The sequence below is a fragment of the Aristolochia californica genome, unplaced genomic scaffold (assembly GCF_029961685.1).
Source record: "Aristolochia californica isolate CCGP_79_NKW_82.1479 unplaced genomic scaffold, dmAriCali1.0.hap1 SCAF_10, whole genome shotgun sequence".
Lineage (NCBI taxonomy): Eukaryota > Viridiplantae > Streptophyta > Magnoliopsida > Piperales > Aristolochiaceae > Aristolochia > Aristolochia californica.
Window position 1 is genome coordinate 6,494,933 of NW_027181771.1, and position 12,443 is coordinate 6,507,375.

General features: G+C 35.8%; 1 protein-coding gene across 4 annotated transcripts in view; it reads right to left on the reverse strand.

Moving 5' to 3' along the window:
* Positions 1-1,403: 1,403 nt before the first annotated feature.
* LOC137934685 (E3 ubiquitin-protein ligase PRT6-like) overlaps positions 1,404-12,443 on the reverse strand; it is a 33,985-nt gene continuing 22,945 nt past the window's right edge. Inside the window, exons 7-20 of one of the 4 annotated variants that reach the window (XM_068779186.1) lie at positions 12,197-12,394; positions 11,334-12,004; positions 10,875-10,926; positions 9,902-10,556; positions 9,508-9,716; positions 8,866-9,395; positions 8,576-8,680; positions 8,408-8,474; positions 8,201-8,278; positions 4,368-4,436; positions 4,138-4,227; positions 3,924-4,039; positions 3,690-3,829; positions 1,404-1,669 (exon numbers count right to left, since the gene is read on the reverse strand). In XM_068779186.1, the coding sequence (XP_068635287.1) occupies positions 4,153-4,227; positions 4,368-4,436; positions 8,201-8,278; positions 8,408-8,474; positions 8,576-8,680; positions 8,866-9,395; positions 9,508-9,716; positions 9,902-10,556; positions 10,875-10,926; positions 11,334-12,004; positions 12,197-12,394 (2,709 nt within the window). In that variant the 3' untranslated portion in view covers positions 1,404-1,669; positions 3,690-3,829; positions 3,924-4,039; positions 4,138-4,152. Of the gene's footprint in view, positions 1,670-3,473; positions 3,830-3,923; positions 4,040-4,137; positions 4,228-4,367; positions 4,437-8,200; positions 8,279-8,407; positions 8,475-8,575; positions 8,681-8,865; positions 9,396-9,507; positions 9,717-9,901; positions 10,557-10,874; positions 10,927-11,333; positions 12,005-12,196; positions 12,395-12,443 lie in introns of those variants that run through there. The other 3 variants (XM_068779178.1, XM_068779196.1, XM_068779170.1) reach the window with 3 other exon arrangements.

A 12,443-nucleotide genomic window follows, 5' to 3' on the forward strand; every position in this document is an offset into this window, starting at 1 on the left:
TTCTATGACACTTGTGCCAACTAGTAAAATAAAATCACAATCTTTGACTTGCCTTTTGTTTTCCTAATTGATTTAAGACGAAATTCTAGAGAATAAATCAATAGAGGAAGCCTCAAAATAGATCAACCATAGCAAGATACGATCACAATCTTCAAAGGCACCAGGGGCACCAGCTTTATGAAGGAAACTTTCCTTCTATGCGAGTGTGCTAGATTTGTGATTGAAATCACAGCCAAATCTGACCTTTTTTCCTTGAATTTTTTAGGTAAGATACTCCATAGGATAACACCACGAATGAAAGATATCAACGATAAAAAAAATCGTGCAAAAAGATGCTAGCACCTTTTTCCAAAAACAACTTCTCTCGATAACCAGAAAATCAACCTCTACCAAGCTCTTTAGAGAGTAAAATTTGCAAATAGCAATATAAACTAGTCTTGACGAATTTAATCATATTTTGATCATGGAATCCTCATATTGCATCAAAGCAACAAGAAAAACTTTATCCAATATATGGTTCTCTAAGAAAGAAAATCGAACTTATGGTAATCCAACATAAGCTCAAACTGAACATTCTTTTGCATAAAAATAAACCGAGCACAAGATATTTTCATGCATGAGATGAACCACGAGAGTAACAATCAATAATCTTTTTGACAAGATCAAGACATCATCAAAAGCATCTCATGAAGGAGAAAAAAATCATTTATCTTCTGGTTGAGCCTTTGCTTCACCAACATAGATACATGAAGTTTGATAAAAAAATCTTAATCACCACCTTCATGTCGAGATCCTAAACCCAATGTTCTGATATTATGTTGGATTTAAGATCCCATGATAAGGTCATCGAGAAGAGAGTGAGTGAGAGAGGAGAGGAAGAAGAAAAAAATAGAGGAAATAAGGAAGACAAGAGAGGAGAAGAGATAAAAATAAAGGAAAGAAGGAAGAGAAGAAAGAAGAAAGAAGGCTAAAGGGAGATGTAGATCAAGAGAGAGTTTGGGAGAAGAGAGAAAGGTAGGGACGAATTTGAGAGAAAAGGGGAAGGCTTAATGGTTTATGAGAGGGTGTTATAATATCTACAATGCCCTTAGGGCTACAAACTTTCAAAAGGAAAACACATAAGTAGACATATATCATTTTACATAATTACATATTTGTGTCGTCCCTATGAGAAAAACATTTATTTACCCTTTTATACCACCTCTTTGACATGGGCATACATATTACCATGATGCCATTTGAAGTAACTTCCAACAAGCGCCCGGTTCGCAGTGATTTATATATATGCCCTTCTCATATCAAAATAACAATTGGTTTAATAAAAATATAATTTTTAACTTTAGTTGAAGTGTTTAAGGGAAATATTTTTTATTTCAAAACATTTTTCACGTGGACGTTTATATCCTCTTATTTAAAAATAAAGACTCAAAAGTTTTTCCTGCATACAAAGATTAAAAAGTTTAGTTTTTGGGCATTTAAGGAAGAAAAAAATGGGGCTTCCTTCATAAAGCCTGAATTTTTTTCTTCCCCTCGAATCCCGCTTTCAGCCCTAATCCTTTGTTCTCTCCTGTTGAGTTCCCGTGCAGTCACCAAGTACCAATCTACCAACCTTGCCATTGCCATCTCGTTGTTGTTGACTCGCCATCTGGAAAATCTTGAATCGTCAATGCTGCCAATCCAATACACAAAGGATAAATATTTCTTCCAAATTTGAACCATAACCCACATTTTTAGAACCCAAATCAAATTCTGTGTTTTCTCTCATTCACTTTCTCCTGTTGCCGCTATTTATTTGATCTCCAAATTCTTCAATCAGCATCAGTAAATGTTGTACCTTAGTACCGTTATTGATTTATAATTGTTTGCCTCATAAATTTCTGTTAGTGATATGTCCATTCACTGAGGTGTTTTTTTTTCTTTTTTCTTAGTGGGTTATCCTTTCGGGTTCAACATGTATTCCAGTATTACAATAATGTAGCATTATTTTTAAAATTGAAATAATAGAACGTATTAAGCTGGATTTTATTTTCTTACTTTTTAAAATATTGATAACCCTAAGTCCATTGAAGCCCTCTATTTTTTTTGTGATTTTTATAAATTTTTATAGTTTTTACAAGTTAAGAATTTTTAATAGACCCTCATTTATGGGCTAGGTCACGACCCGTGCGGCCGTCCCACCCTTATTCCTCCCTCCCATAACTCTAGGCCCCTCCAGTTTTGCACAGTTTCCACTGGGGATACTCCTCTCTCGCTCATGAAACAAGGGGTCCTCCAGCTTCTGCATGCAAGAGACCAATGGGGAAAGATCCATACTGCCCAAGTGAAGGTCTTCTTTCCCGCTGTTTTAACAAGAATGCTCACTCACCAAAATTAAAAATGAAGCATCATTCAAAAGCCAGAGACATTTGAAAACGGGACAAGAAAACTTCCTCTCATCCATCGTCTCTGTCAAATGAAAATGAGAAAGAAAGATCCTTTATGTACACAGTAGAGGGGGAGCCTATCCCGTTGACCTATTGCCCAGGCAACGAGGGAAGCTTCTTCACCGTCAAAAATGTAATAGACCTTCCTCTTAGCATTAGCAGGTGAAGAGCTCCCTTTGTACCTTGGCCTACTAAACGTTGCTCGAGCAAGCTATAAGACGACCCACTTGCAGTGCATGCCACATTCTCATATTAAAAAATGGATATATCTGTCTGTAACATGAAGAATTCTATTTTTTTTTTTTTTTTTTTTTGTCCAGATGTTAATTTTTATTCATAAATATTTAGCACTAAAGGTATGCATGTAGATATTAAAAAAATATCATGAAGTATTAATTTTAAACCTACACTACACTATCTCAGGGTAAAAAAGGCTATTAAATCTTTCATAAAAGGCCAGCACGGTAAAAACTTATTCATTTTCTGGAGTTTAAGGGGTAAAATGATTTTAAACTTATTCAATTTCTGGAGTTTTAAGGGGTCAAAGGATTTTTATACCTTGAATTCATTGTGTTTTAGAACCTAACCGTTCCTTTAGAACTAAGATTTCATCTAAGATATCTTGTATTTACTTATTCATTTTCTGGAGTTTTAAGGGGTAAAAGGATTTTTATACCTTGAATTCATTGTGTCTAGAACCTAACTGTTCTTTTAGAACTAAGATTTCATCTAAGATATCTTGTATTTAATCTTTGTTTAGGTTTTCTAAACTTTGTCTGAGTTTTGTTAATTCGCTAACGAAAACAAGACTCTTTCCTTCATCCACCTTTTCTAGAATTGTTTCTAGAATATTTTGGCATTTTAAAACTTCTTTATGTCTAAATAAATTGTATAAGAAGTTTATTTATTTTTACATGTTGTCTACTGCAACTTCTATTTTTGTTAAAGTCTTGGTACAAGATTCTATGTTTTGAGGCAACTGATTATAAACAAGCATATCCAAAGCATCATTGTCCCACCCTGTATCACGATGGTGGTCTTTGGAATATGTACATTATCTCCTATCATTATCATTTATGATCTTAAAAGTTACACCATCAAAAACATGAATATACAAACACAAGAAACCAGCAGCATTTTCATAGATATCTACACAGATTGACCAAAATGTACACTGACTTTTTATATAATAGAAAGACCTCATCTACCGACAATTGACGTTATTCAGTAAATTACATGGAACAGTAAAAAATTGACCAGAGTTACCTCTATGGGTTCGAGATGAAGTTTACCAGGAAGGGGCTGTACAACCTGGAAATGAACAAAAATGAACAGCTACTATGGACCCAACGTCTATCTTGTACATAACTTCCAATCACCTGTGCACAGAGACGAGAAACTCAAACCTGTTCGAGTTTATGATGTTAACATGCATGGTAAAAGAAGGTATAAACTAACCAAAGAAACTAACTCAAGAAATGAGACGAAATGAAATAAGACCTGATGTTGGCCATCCACCTCAACAACTTGAGGTTGGCTAGATCAGACCCCAGGTGCCACTTGAAGGGCTTTTCTTTATACAAGCCAAAAATCACAGGGACATTCGCAGCTTGTTTCTGCATTTGATTTTAAAAATACACTTAAAAGTCCTCAGTTTAGGACAAACCAAACTTTTAAATGAATTAAAGATCAATAACTCAAGTATGCATAGTACCAAAACCTCTTCCAACTATGCAGTGAACATTGTATCAAATGTTGTCTGGCGCATGACCTCTGAACTTCGATCCAGACCATGGGACACTACCTGTCATATTAGGAAGTTCCAAAACCCACCCAGTGAATGCCTCGAAAGAAAAGGTGCAGTTCTCCCACAATACATCTTCTGCCTTGCGAATAACCAATAGCATAAATAGTGACAGAAGAGAGAATAAAAAAATTACATACCATGCAGGTAAGGGCTGCATAGCGTTCTTCACTCAAATAGAGGGGTCTCCCTCTATCCATTTCATGATCCTGCAATGAATGGATAATTCAGAATCATGGGGTAAAGTGAAGATCCAGGTGAATTCTTAATACTACTTGGGATTGATATAAGGACAAAGACCATTGCCAAATTAACTCTTACCAAGATAGTCAAACATGCATAGGTGAAAGAATTATTTGCGATGAGTTAATTTGGTCAAAATATGAACAATTTGACTTGCTAAATTTGAAGGCACATCACCGATAAAACAATCCAAGAGTTAGTCACAACTAGAGACCAAATGATAGGCTAATTGTTTGCATTTGATGATCTCTGGTGTTGGATGATCTTTGTAAGTCCAAGCACTGGAAGAGAAATACTGACAAACGAAAGCACTTGGAGAGTAGTTTAGCAATGAAAACATGTGGGTCTGTCAAATAGGAAGGATTTCTATTTTACTATAAATAACCTAAAAAACCTAGATCATCTCATGGGTAGGGGTATCACACAAAAATGCAGTCCCTCCAAGTATAATAAATATAATTGTTAAAGTTTGACATATTCCACCCAAAATGATAATCCAAGTTAGAGAGCCTTTCTAACTAATAATTATAGAATGTTTTCAAACCCAAACTAATACTATTTTTTTCCACAAAAATAGCTTTCACTCTCAGGAAACTAGCCTGAGATGTAGAACACATGTACAACTATAGACTAGTGGACTTTTTTACCCACCAACACCTCCCTCACATCTCAGTCTAAACCTTAAAACATGGAAAATGTACTCACATAGGTCATAGAGAATAAATACAAGGCACACAAAACACAAAATTAAGCTTGGATTGGTTATGATACCACATTGAAGTTAGATTAGTTACTCCTGCAATAACCAGCTAAGCTTAAGAGCCAGTCCCTCATAATTATTATAATTGTTAAAGTTTGGCATATTCCACCCAAAATGATAATCCCAGGTAGAGAACCTTTCCAACTAATAATTATAGAATGTTTTACCAGCTGAGCTTAAGAGCCAGTCCCTCCTTTTCAAGTATAATTATTATAATTGTTAAAGTTTGGCATATTCCACCCAAAATGATAATCCAAGTTAGAGAACCTTTCCAACTAATAATTATAGAATGTTTTCAAACCCAAGCAATTACTATTTTTTTCCACAAAAAATAGCTTTCACTCTCAGGAAACTAGCCTGAGATGTAGAACACATGTACAACTATAGACTAGTGGACCTTTTTACCCACCAACACCTCCCTCACATCTCGGTCTAAACCTTAAAACATGGAAAATGTACTCACACAGGTCATAAAGAATAAATACAAGTCATACAAAACACAAAAGTAAGCTTGGATTGGTTATGATACCACATTGAAGTTAGATTAGTAAATCCTGAAATAACCAGCTGAGCTTAAGAGCCTTTCCCAACTAATTAGCATATGATTTTTTCAAGCCTAAGCCAATACAGAATTATTTTGTCATTCACAACAACTCTTACTCTCAGGGATTCCACAAAACAAAAATCTCTAACAACTAGTCTAAGATGTGGAATACATGTACTAACCATAAACCGGTGGATCTTTTTACCCACCAAATAACCTTCAGATATTTAATTTATTTATTTATTTTTTTGAAATGATGCTGATTTTTATTAAAACAAAAGCTCAAAAGAGCAATTTACAAAAGAGGGAAACCTTCCCAAACAAAGAGAGATTATTTGGAAGTTCCGAATTTTGCCAATTTATCAGCAAAAGAGTCGGCTGATCTAGAAATGAGATTCCAATTACAATGAGTAGAAGATACAATGTTAGCAATACTATCAATAATGGGCCAGTAGCGCCAAAGGGGGGAGCTGTCTTAAAATGTTGTTTGTAGGTTAGGTTAGCTTTCGTCACATAAGTTTTAGCTCTACATCCTTTGAGGACAATGTTTGTAACATCAAAGTTTTTAAAGTTGTTCAGATTTAAACTTGTCACATCAAAGAATATTATGATTTTTTTTTAATGTTGAACCCCAGATATCACAGCAGAGACCACCCTTTACTCATGCATGTCTAAACTGTTCTTTTTCTAAGTACAATCTTCTAATGACTTCATGAGTAGCTAATATAGGCAAATCATCAATCACGCAATACTACTCTGGTAGCACAAGTGTTTCTTCATTTTTCTTCTTTTTTTCTGCAAATGCATGTCAGTCATGCTCTACGTTGAATCTAGGATAGAATAAAAAAAATCATGTCGCATAAATTTCAACAAAATCTACAATAGAGTCATCTGCCACATTTAGATGCACAAATTTGTACATGTTTGCAATAGTACATTGCAATAAAAAAGCTGTTTGAGATGGTTTGACATCCAACATAGAAACATAATAATAAATTAGGGAAAATGGTTTTGTCTATGCTGGCCGATTGGCTGACAGGAAATAAAGGCTGGCCAAAATGACATGGACAAAGGTGGCGATAAATGACTAGAAGCAAGTCAACCCAGAAATAGAATAAGGAAGTGATCAAGCAGAGTGGGGAATGTTTCATTTAGTCAATGGCACCACCGTCTTGACAAGACTTTAAATCAGACCCAGGTATACTTTGCTCTGCATCTGTAAAACTGTTTTGTTCTATAATGCAAACTTTCCTTTTTTTTCTTTTTTCTTTTTCTTTTTATTCAAAGACATTCATCCCTTATAATGGGAGAAGACCCAAAGGCCTTACACCATAAATCCAACAAATGTAGTCATTAACCTAAAGAACCAACCGACATATAGCATCTCATGATAGCACACCACTTAAGAATACTTGGATGTCTATCCATATCCACTTCTTATCCATGGCATTAATTCTTTTTTTATCAGCTGTACAATTTGAGGCAGTTTAGTTTGGAAGGTTTGTCAACAATGAGCTTCATGAGGTTTGATCCCTATAATATGGTTTAGCATCACATTCAGATATACACAAGGATTAGAAAGTTGGTCGTAATAGTCAAGGAACTCCTTCCCACATACATTACATTAGATAATACCTTCCATACATATATTTATTTTACTCTAGTTTAGCCTACGTATCTTCTTTTTTCATTACAAGAAACTAATGCATTCAATGGAGTTCTTAAAACTTAAAAAAAAAAAGTGTCCATTCTACAAATAGTAGTATCTTTGGGGAAAACTGCAAAATGAAATAGAATGAAGAATTGACTTCAATAAGGTATAATTTGAACCGTTACAGAATAATCTCATCTACACAAATAAATAGTAAAATTTTGGGCTTATTAATTGGAAAGAGGCTTCCCAACTTAGTCAATTATTTTGGAATGCAACCAGGTTCAACGTAATAGTGGTATCAAAGTTAGATGTGTGCATGAGCCGAGGCCTAATTTGTGCTCTTCAGGTTATTTGTGTATTTTGGGCTCCATGAGGTGTTTCGCTGAGAATTTGTACCCATGTCTCAAGTCTGAAATATATAAACTTGAACATGAAGGAGCGTGTTGAGAGGAAAAAAGTCCCACATTAGAAATTGTGAAAAAAAAATTAATGGATCATGAAGTTGAGTAATGAGCCTCTTAAGTAGCTAGTCATTTTGGGATGGAATCGAGCTTAACCTGACAACTCAACCTTATAATCCAATGTTATTTCTTAACACGTATCAATGTAATACTTTTTCCCACTCAACATAAATCATTATATATACATTTAACAATGTATACGTTATTTACACATAATTTATACAAAATTCAACCAGAACACAAGATCATATACAATGTTTTGATTAAATTCAGAATAATCATAGCCTGAACCTTAAGGTGAATTTGCATACCTCTTCTCCAAAGGCATCCAAGTAAGGGGAAGGCCATGACACAAGCCGCGAAGATCTTTGCAAAAGAATTGTGGTTCTCTGTAGTGAAGGGAAGAGCACCTTGTCATCACCAACAAAAAACTATAGTAGGTCTCACCCAAAAATCAAGTGAGACAAGAACTAAAGCACGTCAAAACTGAATTGGTATGAGTAAAAGAATTAGCATACCCTAATAGACAGAAATACACCAATACCAGCACCACAGCTGATTGCATGACTTTGGCTATCATTGTCACTATGGCATGACATTAGGATAGTCAATGTAACTAATTTTAGCAGTTGTATAAAAGTTATTCAAAAATTCAAAAACAAAATAACAGGATTGTGTAATAAAACCTGCAACATGGCTTCCAACTTGGAGAGCACAATTTGCCACACAGCAAGCACAAGGCAGACTCTACAGGAATATCATTGCACTCAGGGCACCTCTCTTTTATGTACCTAGTAAAACAATTGCCCCTATTACATGCCTGAAGCACAAAGAGTAGACCAAATAGTAACAATACTTCAACTATTCTCTTCTTAATAACCAAAAAGTCCCTTTTTCGGATCTGAGGAAAGAGGAGTTGAAATGAGAAGTTTCCAAACAAATGAATTCTGCACATAAAATATATGTTCACACTAACCTCTGCAGGAGATCTTGGTACAGCTGAGGAAGTTGCAACAACCTAAATGGAACAGCAGGAGTACAATATAAAGTCCGCCAACAATTAAGGACACCCATGTCCTTGCAGAAATGTCCACACCATTTAATAGATAGAGACTGCACCATTTCATGTTTGATCACTGTATCAAGTGGGGGGATCTTAAACATCTTTTCAAGTTCACTAACTTCACTCAGTTGCACCAAAACTTCATCAGTATTTTCATCACTCAAATGTGAAGATGCCCAATCCCATAAACAAGAGCTATCACCAAAAGGCGTAACATTTGAAGATCTTAACAGCTTCCAGAATAGGCCACATCTCCTAAGGTAAGGGTGAGTAAATCTACGAATCAAATCACTGAAGCTAGACGAATCAATATAGTTGGAGGCAAAATATTTTTTAGCAACTGTGGATTCTCGGATGATGCCACTAATGCAACTAGTCAGGGGATGACCAAATCCCGACTTGGAGAGATTAGCAGAATTGCTTAGACACAGTGTAATCAGTGCCTGCAATACAAAACATCAAACCAAATTAAAAAGAAAAATCAGGCTTCGAAAGAAAGTCTTACTAAAACTTCCAATTTATTGAGCACTGAAACAAACATGCAATTTAAGTTACCTGAATCACAGAAACAACATAGAAAAGATGAACAAATGCTCTGAAAGACTCCACTGACGACAAGAAGGGGCAAGGAAGACAAAACAGAACCCACATCAGTGATGAAAAGGGATCATGAGCAAGGACGGGATCAGCAGCTCGTTTCCAAAACTCAATATCTGGGAAAATGACTCCCTGGTCTACATGCTTCAAGATAGATGCAATATTGCCTGAACCGGAAGATAAGATGGTACACAAGACGAATCTCAGGTATAATTAGAAGCATTAGAATTAGGAATATTTAGCAAAGAGATATTTTATCTTGTCAATATTTAAAGAAACTAAAAAGCAGTAGTTTTATAATAATAACACATTAAAAAAATAGATATTAAAAGAACACCAATTATTGTCCTACCTTTCCGGCTACTGGGGCTGCTTAACAGTTCATCTACTGAATCACCATAACAAATAGATCTAGTGAAAAGCTGTATTCCCCGAAACCTATGAAGCAACTGTAAATGATTATGACTTCGGCTGGTTTGGGCAACCTGAAGCAGTGCGGACAATATAAACTCAGCAGGAGATGCAACTTCTTTATATAATGCTTTGAGGCCATAATCTGAACCTCTTCCTGACATCTTCATGCCCCCACCACGAGCAGCTATTTCTGTTGAAATTAGTGAATATATAAGGGTGTCCCATAAATGCACAGAGGGGCTAACACACCCTGGTGCCAACAAACTACCACTTGATTCAGGATAATACAATTTGCACAGTGAGTGAAAGACAGATTGTAATGGTTGTGGTATACTCTCACTGGACTGAAGAGAGCAGCACTTGAGAAATTTACTGTTCCCGGCTTCATTGGCAGCACTTCGAATAAGGGAGAATGCTAATGAAAGCTGAAGAGTACAGTCAGAGACTGATGCAGTTGAAAACGAACATGCACTGGATGTCAAATTATCGTTTGAAGGCATCATAAAGCTCTCATTGGCCTTACTTTGACCAGTTGAGACAGCAGGCAAAACTGAATTTGCAAGTCTACGACATACTGGGCACAGGAACTCACCCTGGCATACACAATTACAGGCAACCAAAACAAGTAACAGCTGAAGGCCATTAGTATAAGCATAGACTTGAGAAGGAAACAAACAGGAATTAACATAACTTCACTTCCAAAAAAACCTACTGCAATAATTCTGTTGAGAGAGTGAGAGAGAATGAGATATTTTACCAATGTAGAAATCAATCAGCATTATACAATAAAAAAATTTCAAGGAAAACATCAGTTTTGATATCACTAATAGAGCAACAACTTCTCCGACTGCATAACTGCAGGGAACCTCCCATTCAATTTTTGTTTTTCTTCAGAGAGTGTGAAAACATACCTGATCTGGATCCACGATTGACCCTCTTTCAAAAACAATTCTTCTCACAAATCTGTGAAAAGAGTAACACAAAGATAAAATACTAAATAATAGAAGATGGGTTTTAGATTCTATAAAAAGTGTAGCACAAATATTTTATTCCAACGAAACTTGTTTAGTGGCAAGATCGTTGATGTTAATATAAAGAATTTCTCTTTTTTCGATAGTAAATTTAAGGTTATAGCAAACAAGTGATATATATCAATAAAATATCACACATGTATTCTGTAATAACAGTATGACTGAGACACATATGGCACATAAAGTACAATTGTTTCTTCATAGAAAGCTAATAGATAACTTTATGAAGAAGGAAAAATATGGACATAAAGGAACACAACTAGCATTGTGGGATGTCGAAACAGATTGAAAATAAAACAAAAAATAATCAAATAAACGGAGCCCAGGCATCGAACTCACCTCTGCCTAAGAGAGGATAAATACCGGTCACGACACTCCTGATGAACAGCATGCCCACATGATGATATATGGATCCCATCACAATCTGTGGGCCCAAAACCATCAAAAGCAGAAGCAGGAGTAAGTGTGGATGATACATTTTCACTTTGTACCGAATGGCCAGCCTCTGAAGCCAAAGAATGTCTTGCTGTTTCTTTAGATAGTGATGCAACATATTCTTCAAGCACAACAGAACCAATTCCCATTGAATCTTCAAAATGTGCAACAGAGGATTCCTTTTCCTCTTCCAAAGGGTCTGAATGGAGCATGATATCAGGAAGGGCACTCATAATGGACCAGTATATATCAGCTTCCATCATCTCAGGGGAAAATGGATCACTGTTTTCTGTTTCACTGGATATATTAGGATGTTGGACATTCCTAATTGCAGGAAGGCGAGCTCTCATGAATTCCACAAATGCATCAATATCTGTTGGCCGCCCATCACTTGTAAACTCATTGACAGCATCTTGTACCAAATGCACTAACTGGGAGGATGACATCATCTCTGAACTACTGGGGAGTGTTTCCCTCGCAGATAGACTCATGTTGCTGCTGGAAACATGCCGTTCCAGGTATGACTTGTCCCAAGATGGTGGTCCTTTATCTATAAAAGTAGTAAGTCTAGATTTCTAGTTTTCCCGAATAAATTTCCGCCATTTTCCAAAAAAAAAAAAAAAACAGAAACGAAGATCATGTAAGTTATTAGCCTGATAATCCAATTATTGCCACTTAATCAATTAGTCAAAATTATTACAAACATCAGCTATGGTGAATGTTTTCTATACAAAAATATTTTTAAAAAAAAGTAGAGCTTCTCTTACCTGCAGGAGAGTCAAGAAGGAAAGAGGATTTTTTGAATCTGGATCCCTACAAAGAGAACAGACAAGAGGTGCAGACTCCTCTTGAACAGCATTATCAGAGATGGATACATCTTGGTTGGTGTCTGATGAATCCCATTCAGAGTTTCCAGAACTATCAAGGCCTGCAATGAACTTGGTTTGTGCTGCTTTCATTTTTTCCTGCATGTCGATATAGCCCCAACAGCCCAAGCATGGCATAGCAAACAAA